This window comes from Apteryx mantelli, chromosome 12, assembly GCF_036417845.1.
Source record: "Apteryx mantelli isolate bAptMan1 chromosome 12, bAptMan1.hap1, whole genome shotgun sequence".
NCBI lineage: Eukaryota > Metazoa > Chordata > Aves > Apterygiformes > Apterygidae > Apteryx > Apteryx mantelli.
In genome coordinates this window covers 2,479,630-2,498,617 of record NC_089989.1, presented here as the reverse complement: position 1 = coordinate 2,498,617, position 18,988 = coordinate 2,479,630, and the positions used below count along the sequence as shown (strand labels likewise).

The 18,988-nt window shown below is 40.3% G+C and overlaps 1 protein-coding gene across 4 annotated transcripts in view; it reads right to left on the bottom strand.

Moving 5' to 3' along the window:
• The window catches only part of USP4 (ubiquitin specific peptidase 4), a 51,191-nt gene that overhangs the window by 4,052 nt on the left and 28,151 nt on the right, over positions 1-18,988 (bottom strand). For 3 of the 4 annotated variants that reach the window (XM_013950686.2, XM_013950687.2, XM_013950689.2), the window contains 9 exons: positions 16,671-16,754; positions 15,851-15,945; positions 4,876-5,067; positions 4,191-4,279; positions 2,947-3,162; positions 2,798-2,868; positions 2,429-2,544; positions 1,379-1,528; positions 413-516 (listed from right to left, as the gene is read on the bottom strand). In XM_013950686.2, coding sequence (XP_013806140.2) covers positions 413-516; positions 1,379-1,528; positions 2,429-2,544; positions 2,798-2,868; positions 2,947-3,162; positions 4,191-4,279; positions 4,876-5,067; positions 15,851-15,945; positions 16,671-16,754 — 1,117 coding nt within the window. The remainder of the gene's footprint in view (positions 1-412; positions 517-1,378; positions 1,529-2,428; positions 2,545-2,797; positions 2,869-2,946; positions 3,163-4,190; positions 4,280-4,875; positions 5,068-15,850; positions 15,946-16,670; positions 16,755-18,988) is intronic. The other variant, XM_013950688.2, reaches the window with a different exon arrangement.

The following is an 18,988-nucleotide window of genomic DNA, read 5'->3' as shown; positions in this document are numbered from 1 at the left end:
TGTTGAAGTCAAGGCTCTGCGCAAACTGGGGAACACAACCACACCCTCTAAGGACTATTAACCAAGGTCCCACAGATACTGCAGTCAGGCCTGAGACAGCTGCAAAATTGCAAACTGTCTAGTTGCTCTGTAAATCCTAATGGGATGAAAGTTACCTTCTAGTACCATCTACATACAGAAGACAGGTAAGTTTTGGATTAGAGATTCTTGGTGAGAGCAGCTGCAAGCTCAATCATCAGATTTACTCCACATATTCCATGTTCAAATTTGTTCCAGTTTAGCAGCTTTATCCATCGCCTATAAACTCTTAACAAGGGAGAGGAGCCACAGCAGCCTCCAACGTGCAAAGCCCTCCCCTGACCCTTCTGCCTATATTTCCTTGCATACAAAGGACGGAAAAGCAGTTACTCACAGTGGCCTACTCCCATGGCTCCATAATGATTGGAAACTGCAATGAGGTCATACACATATGAGCCTGCTCTCGGGTCACAGACAAACTCGGACATGTTTAAACCCCTGAAAGGAAACCCAAAGGTATCAGCACACCAGTAATCTGCACATACTGAAGAGTAATGCCTGACATCAGTGAAGCTCTGCAGCCAGCCAGCACTGGGAATAGAGAAGTGTTGAGCTCAGCTACTCAACAGCTAGATATTATCAATGTAGAGACCAGAAATATTGCACCTCCCACACAGGGCAGGTCCTGGTAAACACACCAAGTGCTGTCAAGAGATTTAAAGGGAGGTGCTGAATAAAAGGAAGCTCTGAATATGTTGCTGGGCAAGCATGAAAAGTGAAAGACTGGAGGAATAAGGAGCAAGCTTCATCCTGCAATAGGGTGCTGACAAGTGAAAGGCAGAGGGAATGAGGTAGGCTTTCATGTTATGTATGTGCAGTCCTCAACACTACAATGCAGCTCTGCCCCAAAAATGTGCTAAATTCTCTGCAGATGTCTGGTTCAGCAGGAAACCCATGTTTTAGCCTGTTTTCCAAAGAAAAAGTATCTGCCAGTAACTGGAATTCTTTAAGATGTGTAGAACTGATTCATGTTAAGATTAACCCAACCAAAAAAATTAACCCAGAGCAATTAACATTCCTATTTCCCTAGGAGCATGTCTACCATGTAACATATCATCCTGGCCCACCTCACTTCTCAGGAGCAGAGCAACTGGGATCACAGCAGCAGATAAACTGCTGACATGCCTTGTGCCTGGAGACAATTACCTGAGTTTCACTTGTGCCTGTTGTCTTGCAGTTCAAACCCAGTAGATAGGGCTGTTCCAATTACAGACTTAATGACAAACATGCACAAGAGTAAAATCAGAAGTAGGTTTCTCTTGAACAACTCCTCGTGACTAGCTTGAGAGAAGAGTCCTACCTGATGGGGAATTCAACAACAGTGTCAAGTTTATCCCTCCAGTATCTGCTGTATGAGAAGCGTTTTAAATGCACAACCAGAATCTTGGGCAAAGACCACAAATCAAACTTCTTTGTGGCTTGTTGATGTTTCTTACAGTTAGGGCAGTACCTGAGGAAGGAGTACAAACAAGGAAATGAATGACTATGTTAAAAGAAAAACTTTCGCCCTTCTTTTAAAGGATGCATTGATAATGCAGTAAAGCCCCTGCTATAGAGAAGGCATTTTAGGCTTGGGTGATATGGAGGAGAAGAAATTTTCTCAGAGCTTTCCAAACAGCAACCTGCATTCACTTTGTAGTAAAAATGTCCTAGTACAAGTGCATTAACTGAACACTGTTCAAAAATTATTTTTTTCATAGAAAAAGGTTTAAAGATCCCAATATTCCTTTACTGTTTCCTCAGCTGAAAAAACAGGTAAATGTTGCATATACATCTACAACATGTAACTGGAAATTAATAATAAACAATCACGTAATGCAACCAGAAGTTAATTTCATAATACAGCTAACAAACTCAACTTCCAAAAATATTCTGCACACACAGTAATGATGTTTTGGTTATTTTAAGTCTGTCATACACTCTCTACAGCCACTTGGCTACAACCCCACTGGACTAGAAAGTTTTGAGAGAATTAGGAGTGGCTTGGGTCTGGCACAAGGTCAAGGTAAAGCAGAGTTAAACCTGAAGGTAGCCATATGCTTTCACTCTTTGCTACCACAACTATTTTCTCTCACACTCCCTGGAAGAGACAGGTACACTGGGGACGTTAAAAATAGCCTGATCTCAGGAAGCTACATGCCCACTGCCACCTTTTTCAATAAAGGCGGGAAGCTAATTACAGACATGGGTTAATAAAAGGTATTTATAGAGTCAGCGACTTAACAGAACTAATAGATTTCCCATAGACGAAGACAAAGCTGGGAAACTATCAGAATATCCCAACAACTAATGTGAACTCAAATAGCTATGGCTTTTTAATGGAAAGTGAGAGGCACGAAGAGAATCTTACCAAGGATCATGTTCACCAAGTGTTTCCATAGTAGTAAAGAGCTCAATACAGTCTCTGAGGGCTACTACAGCCTTCTTCTTCTGTGGTTGTAACATACTTCCATGCTTTTCAAATGCCTAGTGAAAGAGATGCATGATTTATTCAATTCCATGCAGACTTTAATGCTTAACATCATGAAAATGAACACACTCACCTTCACCATGCTGGCCATGTCTGGCCCTTTCCCCATCCACAATCATCTCAAGCTTCCAGCCTTTCCTTTCTTGTATTACAAACTGGCCTTTCTGGTCTTTCCACCTCAGGCATGACCCCACCCAGTAAGTACCATGCAAGTTTACAGAATATTTATGAAAAAAGCATACTACTAACCTGTGACTCCTGTTCATCAAAAAGCAGCCTCCGCATATCAGAATCCCAGTCAATAGCAAGTGTAGAAAAAGCTACAAGAAAGAACAATGAAATATTTGTTGTAAAGTTGTAAGGAGGAGGAAGAAAAAAGATAACAGAGTAATAATTACCATTCAGTTTTAGTATTTTCCCTTCTACAATCACGTTTATCTCAGAGGTCCCATAGGAATTCACATGGCTAAAAGTGAAAAGCTGCTTCTTGCGAGGCTGCAGATCTCTTGTTGACTCAATCTGCATACAACCGTCAGCGTGGCAGGGATCAATTTCTGCCAGCTTTTCCTTGCCTTCCTGTCCCCCATCCTGATGTTCCATCTCTTCAATTTCACCTAGCAAAATTTAAGACAAGCACAATATTAAGAGCTTCAGTGAAAGTTAAGACTGACAGCCTCATGTTGACAAATGTTTGCACAAGCCTATTACAACAGGCATGGGCTACTTGCACAAAGAAATGAAATGAAAAACATGCAAAAAACAACAACTACAACAACAACAACAACAACAACAACAACAAAAGAAATCCATGCTTGCTGATCAGCTGCATCTGAAGCTATATTCTATACTTTAGCAGATGCCAGATAAGGTCCTGGGTTTTATATCCTATTTGGGCAAGTATCAGGAATGATGAAGAATGCTCAGTTCACAGTAAGTTAGTGATCACACATACTGAAAGCACACCCTAGCAACATCCCAAAAGAGAACCAGCAAGGTTGCAGCTGGCTGTCTTTACAGAAGAGAGGAATATGCAAGTCCTCAGTGAAGTTATTTCCATACTTTGGAGAGAAAAACAAAAGGCAGATTTTCCCCCATTTTAGATTTTCCATTTAACTTGCTTCAATTGTTACTCTCGCAGCAGCACAAGTGAATCCCTTCAAAGGGGAAATGGAAATATGCAGTGCCATCACCAAAAAAGCTTCCTTATAAGCATCCACCTATCCATGAGACCCTGTGACCCTAGGTTCATGAAGTGGAAACGGTATTTTGCAGTCATTTCTCCAGAAATTGTCTCATGACCTAACAGGCCAGCTTTACCAAAGGGCATACTAAAAAAGGAGTCTCCTCTAGATGGAGGCACCTGAACACCTGACAGAGAACCAAGGATTTATTAACAGTGGTCAAGATTAATGCACAACACCTTGTTGTCTAACTATTTACTCATGTCTCTGATATCTCTTGAAAGGAAAATGGTCTTAAAGAATTCTTTGTGGTATGGTGACTTAGAAGTCCTATGCAATAGCGTGGTTTAATGATTGTGCAGAAATATAAGAATCCACTGTAGCTTAAACCCATTACACATAGTGCAAATTCAAGACTAATAAAAGCCTGATGCTTCCAAACGTTTTTGAAAGGACTTTACCTTCAGCCACACCACTGGAGCCATTGCAGGTTCCTTTGTCTGGGCAAGGTGTAGAGTATTCTTCTGCCAAAGGGAGTTTCACATAGCGGCTAAACAGGGGGAACACTTTTATCACACATACATACTGCTGCTTTACATCAGAAAAACTGCATCTTCTCCACTATCAGTGATAATAGTCCTCACTAAATCCCCACGACAAATCAGAACTATTTTGTATAACGCCATTTACAGGCCAAGATCTCTCAAAATGAATCAGTGGACAAGGACAATTCAGTAAGCCGATGTTGTTTCACTGCTTGTACCCAGTTTTACTGGCGGCAGACGGAACTGCAAAAATATCAAGTTGTGGTGGCCCCATTGGATTGAATCTTAGTCTGAGAGCCCAGAAAACACAGTCCAAGTTCTGTTCTTGATCTGTTTTGCAACATCAAATAGGTAGCTTCCCCTGTGACCGCCCTCACCAGCAGTATCTTACAGCCTGCTTTTACAGAGCCCAGCAACCCAAGGCCTTGAAATATCCATGGTGCCTCTAGTCATTATTGTAATACAAAATCTGGGTGATACTTCACACATAAAATCAAAGAAAATTCTTCCCGTTAAAAAGGATGTGATGATCCTATTACAGTGTAATTGGATGAGTGAACACCAGAACTTTGCACAAGATTCAGTTACAGACATGACTTACCTGATCTGCTCCAAAACCACACTGTACAAGTAATCCAGAGTGAGCTTGTGTTTCAGTACAGATATTAATAGTGGCTGACCAAAGAGTACGGTTCCTGAAGTATTGCTGGATTGCCTCACTGTCTTTTCCCGAAAGTAAATGGAGAGAGTAACATATTCTGAGCCATCCTCACTTGGCTTGCAAACTTCGTATCTGTTTTAAAGACAGAGGAATGGTTACTTCCATTACCAAAGCAAAGGAGGCAGAAGCAGCATTAACTTGGTCCAACAAAACTCACCCAACAGGTTCCCCCAAGAAGGGCAAAAAGGATTTTACACTTTCTTCACGCTACAAACACAGGAGCTTCAAACACTTCTCACAATGGCACAGGATACATGCCTGCTTTGGACTGTCACCTGCCCTCTGCCTTTACCTCCTAATTCGCATTCATATTGTCATTCACCTCTCATAAAACATTACCCTGACAACTAGCCATCGCTTCAACCAGAACAAGATGTCAGTAAAAATACCTAATGCACTTTTAAATTCCCCAATGATTGTTCCTTCTGGAAAAAGAAACCCTGTCAATTCCTCATGTCTTACATTCCCCCAGCCTCTTGTACAGTCTATGGCCAGGGCTCATATCACTGATCAACCAACTCTTCAGAAAACCAACAGTTCGGAAACATTGTTTCACAGAAAATCCAAGGACAGTAACACACAAGAAACATTCTGGAAGAAAACAATCAACTCTGGAGAGCAGTCAGATGGATGGTCAAAATAAACCAGAAGCCTAAGGCACAGCTTGTGCTACTGGGTGAAACACCATATCAGATATTTGCAGGTATGAGAGCCAAAGGAAACCATCAGGTCCAACGCTATTGCCTTGTTCACTCGCAATATGTACTTAGGACTATTCATTACAAAAGAACTTGCTTTCAGGGATGCCAAGTCACACTGCCCTTTAAACAATCATTTGGCAAGTCACCTGCCCCAGACTTATCTTAAAACCAAAAAGTTTAGTAAGTTTTCATGCAAGTAAGATGTCCTTATACATAACTACCAAGATCACAATCACATCTCTGAATATACCAACTCTCAACAGCTCTTTCATCACTCAAGCCACTTCCCCTCTCAAGAGTCAGAAGGCAGACTTTTTGTTCCTGTCTTCAGCATGCCCTTGTAGAGTCGTGAGGGGAACAAATTTAAGAGTTGTGGTTCCATTCCATACTACCTGAACAAAAAAAGAATCCCAGCCTGAGGCTTGCATTGAGTCCAGCCATGTCAGTAGAGTACATGAAGCAAAATATCCTTCCAGAAAGTCTCACCCCAACCCAATGAGACCTTTAGAGGTCAGAGTCGGAATACAAGAGCCCAATACAAACTGCTGCTGAGGTTTCCTGTCCTACCAATGCTATAAACCTAGACAACAGCACTGGATTCAGTTTGCAACTTCTAAAGGTTCCTGAGAAACAGCACCACAAGAAGTTGAATTATTTTACTTAGTACAATTCAAATAAAAGACCACATTGAGTCACAGAATATCATCTACGATTAACGCCAGGTCCTGTGAGACCCTTAGACTTGGCTTCTGCAAAACCAAACCGTACGTGACATGCCCAAGATGCACACATTCCTCCACATGCTCGTGACTGCCTCTTACGCCACCTGGGCTAAAGCAGCCCCCATTTATACTCTGCTCTCACGCAGGTCCCAGATAAAGACCTTCTCTGTGTGACGGAGCAGATGGGATAGAAAAAGTATTACCCTTATGCAAGTGTCATCCATCACAAATAACCTTGATACACCAGCATGCTGTAACCCAACAATATTCTGCAAAAAAGCACCTCCAAAGCTTCTCAATGGAACATAAACAAACTTACTTAAATGCACCTCTACCCACTCAGCTAGAGACTGGGCTCCTCAGAAGAGCTTTTACATAGCAGTGATAAAAGCAGACACTTGATCAGTATTTGCCACTTTCTGAATCTCTTCAGCAACATGCCCTTCTAAAAAAATTCTAAGATAAAATATTGTATCTATAGTTTAAGGAAGACTGTAGAACTAATACTAGGAAATACTGGACAATAAACTGTACTTCTGTACCTTATAACTTAATTAATATAACAGAAAATAAAGATGATGCTACATCAGACTGACTTTTGAAACCATGTTGCTTATAGTCATTAGCTCATCTGCTACCACACTGTCAGACGTTGGCCAGTTGCCCTTATAACTCATGTCAACTTTTAAAAGCCTGAAAATCGCTAAGCAATATTAAACAGGGTATAACTTGACTAGTCTTCATCCTGACAAAACAGCACCATGAAGGCTTCAGGTCTGTCTTATTATTCAGAAAGGAGGCAGTGAGCAATGAAGTAGTTAAATTTGCAAGGGAAAAGTTAATTAAGCTTCCTAGAAGAACCACAGAAAGACAATGTAGTGCTAGGTGAAAGGATACTGAAAGCAGAAAATACTCTGAGCTAAGTGCCAAGCTAATACATGCACTGTATGTTATTCAAATATTCCCTCCAAAGTGCTGGGATATAAATAGAAAATCAAGCTGGGAAAGACTATGTAGGTTACAGGTCAGTATGCAGCAACACTCAAGAAAACAAGTATATTTTGTAATACAACAGAAAACAGTGGGGGGGAAAAAAACTATTGTGGAAGCTAGCAACACAGATGCATTTGAACAAGATCGCTACTACACACTAACTCAGAAATGCAACTATCAAATTATAGTAGATTCAAAAGTTTGCAAAAAGAATGAACGGAGGCCTGGAAAAAACTGGGCGAGAGTGCTGTGCAGTTGGATTTCTTCAAGGAAATGGCCATACTCCTTACTGTCATACTACCAGAATAAACACACAGTCAAGTAAACTAGGAGATAGGAAACTGAAAATGTAACAGAAAGTACTTTCTTCATACAATGGGCAGTTTGCCCTGTAGAAATCTGTCACAGGATTTTGTGAGAATCCTAGAAAGGAGGAAAATTAAAAAGGGAAAGGGATTTCAACATGCAAGTCTTTTTCTGAAGGTTAAGAAGGACAAATTCATTTTGGAAGGGATACAAACCCTCATTTCAAAAAAGTAAATCCCAATTCGGAGAAGTGAGGACAAGTTTCCCAGATCAGCCTACTACAGGATGTCACACATCTCAAACATTTCATACAAAACTACTGGACTAGCTGGTTTGCTGACCTATCCGACACAGCGCAGTAATTCTTGCAGCCTTACTCACGTTACCAAAACTGCTATTTCTGCAGCCAGTCATGGTTTTCAAGACCATAAACTCTTCTAACCACAAAGCACAGCATGTTGTAAAAGAAGGTAGAAAACTTGGTTCATATGGCAAACTAAATATTTTATTCAAACGTACACATCTTTATAAGTTAAAGGTGACCTGCAAATCAATTTGTCAAATTTTCATCAATGTGAGCAACACGTGTAATATAACATGCCCCCATTAGCCAGGCTAAGAAAACAGGGGTATCGGTATATAATCAAGTCATTTTTCTTCTTAGGCCTTAAGAACTAAGAAGAAATAATAAAAAAAAAAAAAGATACCCTTGCAGTACTGGGCAGCAGAGTTTGTTTTTGCAAATGTTACTTACCTGACCCCTTGTAGGCCGGCTCCAAGCTCCAGCAGGATCCCTGGGTGATGTGATATCACCAGCATGGTGCATGCTGGAGTGTTGCATTGGAGCAGGAGCCGGAGGTCCTAGTGGGGCTGGACTTCATGGAACCTAAGGAAAAGAAATAGTAAGCTTTTGGTTATGTGCTGAATGCCGGTCTCTGCTTAGCCTGGAGAATGAGAGCATTCAGCACAAACACTGAAGTCATTTTGTCAAATTGATTTGCAGACCACCTTTATGTAAGTGACTTTCTGATCATATGCCACAGATTTTCCTGTCCTTTCACAGGAACAACATGCCTCTAGAGAAAAATTTACAATGCTGTGAGAAGTGGGCTATTCCCATTGCTCCTTGGCTGCACTGCCCCTATATGTCATGCCAGCAACCTTACTGCAAGTCTTATATCAGAGCCCTTTATTTCAGTATTTTACTGCCTCTTCCCTGATGTTAATTATTAACAAATCTTGCATCAGTACTACACTATATTTCCAAGCCTATCATGAGGGAAAAGAGATGAGAGGAAAGCCCTATGAAAGAAAGGGCTTGGAAAACTGCAGTCCCAAATTCTCCTCCCATTACAGGTGACCTGGGAAAAAAAAAAGTGCATATTTTTGTTCTGTTGTGCAAAATCAGTTAGGTTCATTTTGGGATGCATATGAGAATTAAATCACTTAAAAACCAAGAAGCCCAATAAACATTCACATTTTTGTCCTCTTTTAGAGGCTTTACTAGCAGAGAGCACATTAAGTAATAGCATAAGAATCAGTAAGCCAGAAAGAGATTTGTTGAAGCAAAAACATATCTTACGATCCAGTGCAAAAATTTGTTTATTACTGTCCATTTAGCTTAAATTCCAAATCAAGTCCAAGGGGATTTCGCCCTTCTCATCCAAAGAGTCAGGATCTACCACCACTTTATTAGGATAATTTGCAACATATGTCTCTGTTCCAGATGCTCTGAAAAGAAGGCTAGCATAAATTTCCTGATATCTCTACATTGAAAACAGAAAAATACAGCTTTTCAAGCCACTGAAATCACTTAAAAAAATATATATATATATAAGCACAATATTTTAAACTTCCCCTATGCTGCACTTTTCACAAACAACAAGCATTCATTGTCTCAACAGCACAATCTAGACTAAAGCATCTATGCCTGCAGAGCCTGTCCATTGTCAAACAGCTATAAGCAAAACAATAAAGTACATTCTAGCTATGTTGCTCTGACTGCTCCGTGTTGTGTGATTTCCTGTTTAGTAACACTAAGGAATAAAGCATTTTGCAGAAAATAAGATTCTGCTCAGCAACCAGAGCTGGGGCCTAAATCCAAACATGAGGTTTGACAGACACTGGTGTCGAAAGTAACACAACAAATTCCAGTTGTTGCATTGTCCTTTTTTTACCATGCCCCTGGAGGGGCACAAACCTCCTACAGTATTTGATTCCTCCTTGAATTTGCAATCGAGACAAGTGTTGCTGGTTGAGAAGCGCACAGTACTTTAAAACAGAAGTCTGTTGAACCAAAGGGATATTTTTCTCATATGCAGACCCAGGTCTGGCTACTGCTTTCAACAAAATAAACCTGGATAAAGACTGTAAGAGACTGATCACTTATGTTAAAACTCTTCAGTCCTGATCCACCTTAAGGCAAGGCTGAGAGAGGTATAAAAGACAAGCTTCCAGGTTAAGTCATCAAAAGGCTCTGAAACTTCACAGGCATTTCAACAACTGATTTCAGTTGCAGAAGACAATCACCCAACTTGTGGATGACAGCCTCAGTTGCAAGGCCAAGAAAAGTATTTGTAAAAAGGCAATTTGATCAAATCAGTCTCAGTTCAGAAAGCGGGTGAGCCTGCCCCACTGTTCATCTCCCAGCTGTGCTCCAGCTCTTAATCAACCCCACTGAGAACAGATGAAACCCAGCAAAAATCACATACTTGAAGATCTGCCGGACTCTGCGGAGAATCCACTTTGGAGAGGAGAAGGAGAGCAAGGAGCAAGACATACCCACTCTGATAGTAGCAGCCCAAGAAATCAAGAGCCTCAGGGCCTTGAAGCTCCCCCAGGTGCTACATACTTGCTCTTTACCTTCTCACACACTAGCAATAGCCAGGGACGACTATTAACACAACCTTGTTTCGATTCTGCCAGTGAAAGGAGGAGTGCTTTTGGGATGAGGAAACTATTACACAATCAAAAAGACAATCTAAACTCTGGTATGAAAACTGTGGCTCTTTATTGCAGCTTCTCTCACAGCTTTCCTTGTGCAGAGTTCAAGAAAGAACAAAGGGATCTGTGAAGACACCCAAATTCAAAGACCCAGCAGTGTAAATCTTCAGGCAGGGGACAAAAAAAAAATCAAGAGGACCAGTTAAACTGCTTGCAATTTTTCAATCTAAGTTTTGGGAAAATACACTCGAGAAACCCATTTCTGAATACGTTATACTGATTAAAATACATTTTGAATTGCTCACTAATTTGTGCTTTGTTTTCTAGCCAGTAAAACAAGCACTTTCAATCTAAATCCAATTACTTCAAAACATAGTAATGAGATATAGGCATTACAATCTGAAAACCAGGAGGTCTGCCATTGGACGTTGCTGAAAAGTAGTAACAGTGGTTAGTATACAAGAGGGACTAGAAGTTGCAGAGATCAGCAAAACACAAATTAGGGAAAAGTCCTACTGAGTAATTTAGACAATGAATATCTTTAAACATCTCATGTTAATTTAAATACAGGATTTTAAATTGTAAGACATTTCTTATTTAACACAAACAGCGAGCTAATGGTCTTCAATAGTCATATCACAAGTTGTATTTCATGCATCAACTTTAAACACTTCTAGAACTACTTCTAGGTTAACGCTCAGTACCTGAGAACACACCCTGCAAAAGATACCATGAAGAGCAGATATCTTTCTCCAGGTCAGTTTTCCAGCCAATAGTTGACATATCTCTTGCTGAAATTTGCTGCCCTACGGGCACAATATCCCAAAAGGGTGTAAATTTCCCGTTTGATTTGTAACACAGGTAAAAGTAATATTACAAATCTGTCTTTCTTATTACGCAGATATAGAAACTGATACATTTTAGTCTCACTACATGAAGCAATTAGATGACCCAAAGAAATTTTGGGGAAAAAAATATTCAAAACATGGTAGACGAACAGCTTTCAGCAAGTTTCTTCCTTGAATCAATTCCCATCTTCTCAGCTCAGCTGAACACTCTAGAAAGTCCTTTTTAGAAGTTTATTTTGTGGCAATATCAAACACAAATATAATGATATGAAACATTTGATAGGTTAGCATGATTTGTGGAACAGTGGGGGGTTTTAAACTGTGAATTTCAGGTGAAACTACTGTAGATGTAAACCATTAAACAGGAATACTTTATCATAGACAGCAGTTATGTTCCTTTATTAATATAAATGTAGTTTTCTTTCAGAAACAGAAAGTGATATACACCACAGTTTAACTAGGGATACACCACTCAACCACATCAGTCTGGAAGAGAAGATCTCTCTCAAGCTAAATGTTGTAGAATACATATAGGCACACAGAGCTATGCTAATTGATAATAATTGAGCCTTTTCCCTCACTTCTCCATAGGATGAGCCTTTATTTAAACCCAAAGAACAAAAAATACTTTTCAGGAGGCACCTGGATCTTCTTGAGTGACTAAAGGGAAATGAAGCATTTCTCGATTAAACATGATTTCAACAACAGATTTTTAGTTTCAAGTGGAAGCAAGTTCATTCTTTAAATGCAGAAGAGGCTGAAAGACAGATATTTGGAAATATTTTTGATTCCCCTGTTTAATAAGTGGCAAGATTATTTGCATGCAACCTTACAAGATAAATTAAGTTGCTGAGATATCATAAACCCCTGAAGTTAGCAGGAGTACATGGGTGATCTAAGCGCATCACAAGGTTGCCACTTTCTTTGGCAACACATCACATAGGGTCTTCCAAACAGCAGTAAGCCCCAATCTGACATGTTACAATTGCTGTTAATAAGTTCTGCCAGAAAGATAACGCTCACGCCACATCTTGAGGAGCACTTTTTTCAGAAATGCCTTTCAAGCAGCCCCTGCTCCTGTTTCTGAGCCATCCCCCCAGTCACACCGGTACAACCGTGCGTGGGGCAACAGGGTAGACCAGACTGAACAAGAGAATGATTATTTTAATGCTGATCTATATCCTGATCCAGTTTATTTTCCAGCTCCAGAGTTATATCAACACAACTCAGATGCAAGACTGAACACTTTAGGTTACTCATCTAGCATGTAAGATAAGCACAAGCTGTGTTTTCATGCTTAAAACATAATAAACAGGAAATTTGAGGAATGAAAGTTAAACCAGTCAGGTTGGAAGGAACAACTTAAACAAGGAACACAAGGGGAGAGGACAGAGCTGCTCACCACTGCCCTGTTTTGGAGAAGAGGCCCACAAAATAAATGTGCATTTCAGTGCCTGAGTCCAGGCCCTGGAGAGAGAGTAGCTATGGAAGGTGCAAGTTACAGCCGCATTTGCTTCTGATTTAGAAAAGCAAGCAGACTACTCGAGAGAAATCCCAGTGACTAAAACGTACAAGGGCCAGTGTAACAGCTGCTACCACCAGGGGTGGGACTCTGAGGGAGTCCCTGCTACCTCTAGCAGGTATTAAAAATACCCTTCCTGCAAGAAGGGGAAAGCAGAGATGCACCTCATGGCTACAAATCAATTCAAAAAGAAACAACTTTTGAAGCAAGCAGAATAAAAATATTGATATTACTTTGTTAGGCGTGCAGGAATGTTTTAGCACTGATGTACCAAGTCTAAACAGACAGAATTATCCCTCCAAAAAGCAACTTGGATAATTCTTATAGTCTTGAAGTTTAAGATTTGGAAAGCTATAAAAGCTTGTATAAGACAGTTTCAACTTGATGAAGAGTTAATTAATTCACACAAAGCTCCAGAGCTTCCTAAATATGAGGAAAAGTTAAAAACACATACTGCAAAGGAAAGTTAAAGAAAGCCATTATTTCTTATCACAGAAAAAGATACCAGAAATACATAGGGCATTCATTAAAAAGATTGCATATTTTCAAACTGACAACAGTAAGAACATGCTGAAGGCAATGAACAACAAATTAAGATAGCTATTCTTAATTTCAACTGAGTCCTTTAATTTTTCAAAGGAGGTTCAAAATTTCTGCTGGCACCACTATGTTCTCACAGCCCACTCAGCTCAGACTCTACAAGCAAGAAACAGCAAAAGGGTAAAAAGACCCAAAGAATTATTCCAACCGCACTTCAGAAATGAGTTAAAGACCCACTCCGATCACATTTTTTTCCCTTGTAATGATCTCAACACAAAACCGATGTATTGTCAATCTCTCCTTTCACACCAGTCTCAGCAAACACAAGACCTTAAATTCCACTCTGTTTTCATCTATTAAGAACCCTCACATTATTAATACCACTCCTTAAATGGTTCAAAACCAGATCGTCTGTGATAAAAGTAATTATGCATCTGCCCTTAAAGAGTTTTGCTCTTTACGAACAAGTGTTTCTCTGTCATGTTTTTGAGACAAGACTCTGTTCTTAATATAAGAATGCTGTTTTTTAGCTACAGGTTAGAATATGAAAATAAAACTTTGCATAGCATTTTCTTGGCAGCATCACCATTAAAGGAGTTCCTATGCACAACTTCCCCCTGACTCCAGCCCCAGGGCCTGGCTGCTTGCTCTTGCCCTCACAGTGCTCAAATCATCTTAGAGGGGCTTACGTGGAAAAATAAGATTAGTGAGATTTCTTCCTGCTACCGCTCATCTTTCTTGTAGGGTTATTTTTAACCCAGACCAGTTCAGTGATCTGACTCACATCACCACCTCATTTACAGTTGGGCAAGGACAAAAAAGGAAGTGGTGACTGCAACCAAAAAATATATACATGGAACCACAGCTCAGCTAATACTTTTTTTTCCCCTCGAGGAACAGAGCTACTCCAGACATAGCTGTTAAGAGTTTTCCATGGAAAGGATCTATATGCAGGAAAATGTTTTTTGTTGTAACTACTCTGTTCATAGAAGTTACAGGAAGAATCCCCTGCTGTGAGAGGGGGAGCCGGGAGCCTGTGCCATGTTTGCAAGCTGTGTTTAAGGAAAGGTCATCTTTCTTTCTTCTCTACATTTTACTAGCTTTGAAGAGAGACTTGCTTACAATGACTTTAAAATACTCTGACAAAATGGTCTTCACAGAAGCCAAATACCCTTCCAAAGCACCCTACCTGGCCACACCCTTACTTGCAATTGAAGAAAACAACTGATACGACAAGAACTTTCAGAAAACTCAAGATGCTACATCTCAGCAATGAGGTCACGACAGCTGGCATGACAGAAAAGTGCTAAGCAATGTGACACGGCATCCTTTTGAGTGAAAGGTACACCCTGCACCAGAGCATACTCATGCAGGACTTCACATTGGCACAATTCTGGAGAAACAACATACTGACACTGGAACATTCTCACAGAAAAAGAGAAAGACTGGACTTCTGAAGGTCTGGATTTGACCTCCCAAGTTCCAGGTTCAATTGCTGATCCCCAAAGTCAGTGTTACTTTCTGTGCAGTACTTCAGCTTTCCAGTTGCAATAGAGGAACAATACTTTTGTTTTCCTCCATATTTCGCAGATGACCCAAGTCAACTCGTACATCAAGCACAACCAAATCCTTGACTTAAAGTCTCTAGGAACCACTGAGGCAGGTCTACTCAGTCCTTTACATTAGATGCAAACAGCAGAAGCGCCACTCAAAAGTCTAACAGAAAAATCACAGTCACAGTTAGCTCGGTGCTATACCAACTAGGTTGGATGTTATGAGAGGCAGAGTGTAATAGCTTACACTTCATGTTATGCTAATAACCAGCTCCAAGGCTTTTGGCTTATTTGCAGAAAGAAAAGTTGGTCTGAGCTTGTCTAACGCCAGTGGAAGTGCAACTGCAATCCAGATACAGATTATAACCTTCAGTTAATAACTTTCTGCAAGCATATTTGAGAATACAGAACAAAAAGCCCAAGTTCATATCACCAGGGGCTGTGACTTCCTTTTTGTTAGGAAAACATCTACCAAACATTGCACATGCTGATCCGCTGCAAGGAGAGGTGCTGCATTATTAATGGGACACACATATGTAAAGCACCTCTGGACTTCCAAACTAGAGTCTAGTTGGAGGCATAAGGCACAAGAACAAGAGCTGCACTGGAATGGGTCTACAGGAAGGCTTACATTTTGAGGAAAAAAAGATTCAAGCTTTATACACTGAAACCAAAACAAGCATTCTGTAGCATTCTTCACATCATGGTATACTCCCACTTTACTCACACAAAAATGTCGTCTTTTGGCATGATATGATTTAAACCTTCATCCATTTGGAAGATTTTGTGGAATCGATGATTATACACTTCTGTCACCACCATCTAGAACAGCAAATGATATTTGCAAAGAGATTATAGCAAGAGTTTAGGTAGCTTAGGCAAACTAATTTTAAATTCAAACAGTTTACTCTTATTCCTTCTCTTGCAGAATTTTCAGCACACCTAACAGAGCAATGATGTTCTCTTTAACAGCAACCAGTAGCTGATCAGCTATATTCATTAAGATGGATCAAAAAAACAAGGCAAACAACAGGTTGATTTTACAGAGGTACTGTGCAGATGAAATTCCCAACACTTGCAAGTCAGCCTGATGGAAACAGCACAGATTCCTGCAGCAGGGTGGCAACAGACCAAGATTTCAGGCACAGATCACTCACACTTATAATTGAATGAGACCAAAACTGGAGTGCTACACTGTCACCCTGAAAACACCCCAAGGCTCACCCAATCCCTTTGTTGTTAAAGGATGTCCCACAAAGAGGTGGGCCCAAAACAGACTTTGAGCATCTCTCATTACTAAGAAATCACACTTAATGTCAGGGGAGCTGACTTTCTGCCCCTTCTCTTAAACCTTCTTATTCCATAGAAATGTCAAAATGAACGCAGACTGTTTCATGCAACTTTTCATTTTACAAAGAGCAGCACTCAAACTCATGGTTTTGTCACTATTCCATTATTTTCTGCTTATCACCCATCTAAAAGCCAAACCAAAATGCTTCATAAATAACATACATTTATCACAGTTACTATGTTGTGTTTAACCTTACATTTTCTGCAGGAACCCCAGATAGTTTGGAGAGTGATTCACACAGGTCTGAGATGGCCCCCATCATTGGCACCACAAACCGGTACTAGAAACAAAAATAAAATCGTGCTTACAGCAGTCAAAATAAACCCAAGTTAGGCAGAAAATGAGCAAATGGAAGCCCTGAATTTATAGCCATGCTACAGAAGTTAAGCTCATTGCCATGCTTCACTGCCCTCTGGATCTTGGTTCTACCTTAAAGACAACACTATAGGAAGGAAGGAAAGAGCCCTAAAATAACTGGACTCCTGCTTTGGTCAGGGAAAGAAAGAGAGAGAGAGAAAGAGAGAGAGAGAAAGAGGAGAGAGAGAAAGAGAGAGAGAGAAAGAGAGAGAGAGAAAGAGAGAGAGAGAAAGGAGAGAGAGAGAAAGAGAGAGAGAGAAAGAGAGAGAGAGAGAAAGAGAGAGAGAAAGAGAGAGAGGAGAAGAGAGAGAGAAAGAGAGAGAGAAAGAGAGAGAGAAAGAGAAAGAGAGAGAGAGAGAGAAAGAGAGAAAGAGAGAGAGAAAGAGAGAGAGAGAAAGAGAGAGAGAGAGAAGAGAGAGAGAGAGGAGAGAAGAGAAGAGAGAAGAGAGAGAGAAAGAGAGAAAGAGAGAAAGAGAAAGAGAGAGAAAGAGAGAAAGAGAGAGAAAGAGAGAGAGAAGGAGAGAGAAAGAGAGAGAAAGAGAGAGAAAGAGAGAGAAAGAGAGAGAAAGAGAGAGAAAGAGAGAAAGAGAAGAGAAAGAGAGAGAAAGAGAGAGAAAGAGAGAGAAAGAGAGAGAAAGAGAGAGAAAGAGAGAGAAAGAGAGAGAAAGAGAGAAAGAGAGAGAGAGAGAGAAAGAGAGAGAGAAAGAGAGAGAGAAAGAGAGAGAAAAAGTCTGATCAGTACATAAACCTACAGACTTATGTTTTTAAAAAGTGCTAGAACCATTCTCCTCTGGTGCCTCTGGAACTCAAGTTAAAAACCATGACAGGCAGGAAGGAAAATGTTCATGGACAGCAAAGCAGGACAGATCCTTCTGCATACCTTCATACGACCAGAGGTGTAGCCAAAGAATTCTATTCCGGACACACCCTCAGTACTGAAAAAACTCCAAAGAGCTCATCCAAAATATGACACACAATGTATTAAATTAAACTACAAAAAGCAAAGGGCACAGCCAAGGACATTTTCACTCTCTAAAGCAGAAAGATCTCGTGAAGTCAGTGGGAGTGCTTCACCTCAGATGCTGAACATCTGATAGTCCACCAATTCCTCCCTTCCAATACACTGTATACTTTTCTGAAGACAGATCTGTGAGCTTTTAGCATGGCTGAGATGTTCTGCAAGCAAGAGTGTGCATGGCTGCAAAAATGGGAACCAGAATGCAAATAGCTACAGTTTGATTTAACCTAGGTTCCTTTTTCATTGAGGAACTGGTACCACGTTTTAAAGAAGGATTCAAAGGCACTGTAGCAGTTGCGGATTGGCACATATTCAGAGAAATTATGTGTAACCCACACACTTCCCTTGACCAGGAAGGAGTTATTTATCAATATTCACTGGATCTTTTTACTTTTACTACCCATCTGCATATCGCACTGTGGCCATCACAAACTTTGAGCTCATTTCTATTAGCACAACCCATAGGGCAGAGAGACAATTCCTCCTTGTGTTACACACCAGAGGTGGAAGGTAGTGCATGCCTCTGGCTTCTTCTCAATCTGGAGATCACAAAATGCAAGGAACTGATTTTAAGGGGACTGAGGGTGCAACATAGAACATGCATGTGGCCAATTCATCTAGAAGAGCTCCAGCTACTGGAAGTTCTCTTAATCTTCAGAAGAAGATATCCTTTCAAATCTCTATACTATTGGTAAATGCTGCTCATTTTCTGAATGAATCCCTTTTCTATCTTTTCCCTTTTTTAAGTATGGGTGACAAGAACAAATGCAGATATTCTTGATTTAACAGTTATACACCAAATTCACAATAAATTTTCATTCCTCTTTTTATTTTATTATCTGCAATAACTTTTTTGCAAGGAATTTCATTTAATGCACAGCACATGCAAGTATTGCCAATTAATTCCTCCAAAACCACTTTGCTTTTGCTTTGGTAAATGCTCATCTGCCATTAGGGGATCTAGTCATTAGCTCGGGCCTCCTAGACCTTGTGTTTTTCTTAATGCATGTGGCAAGCACGAGGTTATTTTAAGTATGCATCTGCCTAACCACAGGCCCATTTGGAAAAAAAAACCCAAACCAACAAAGTCTACCTTGTCAATGAGCTGGCTTTAAAAGTTATCAAGTCATTTTTTTAGT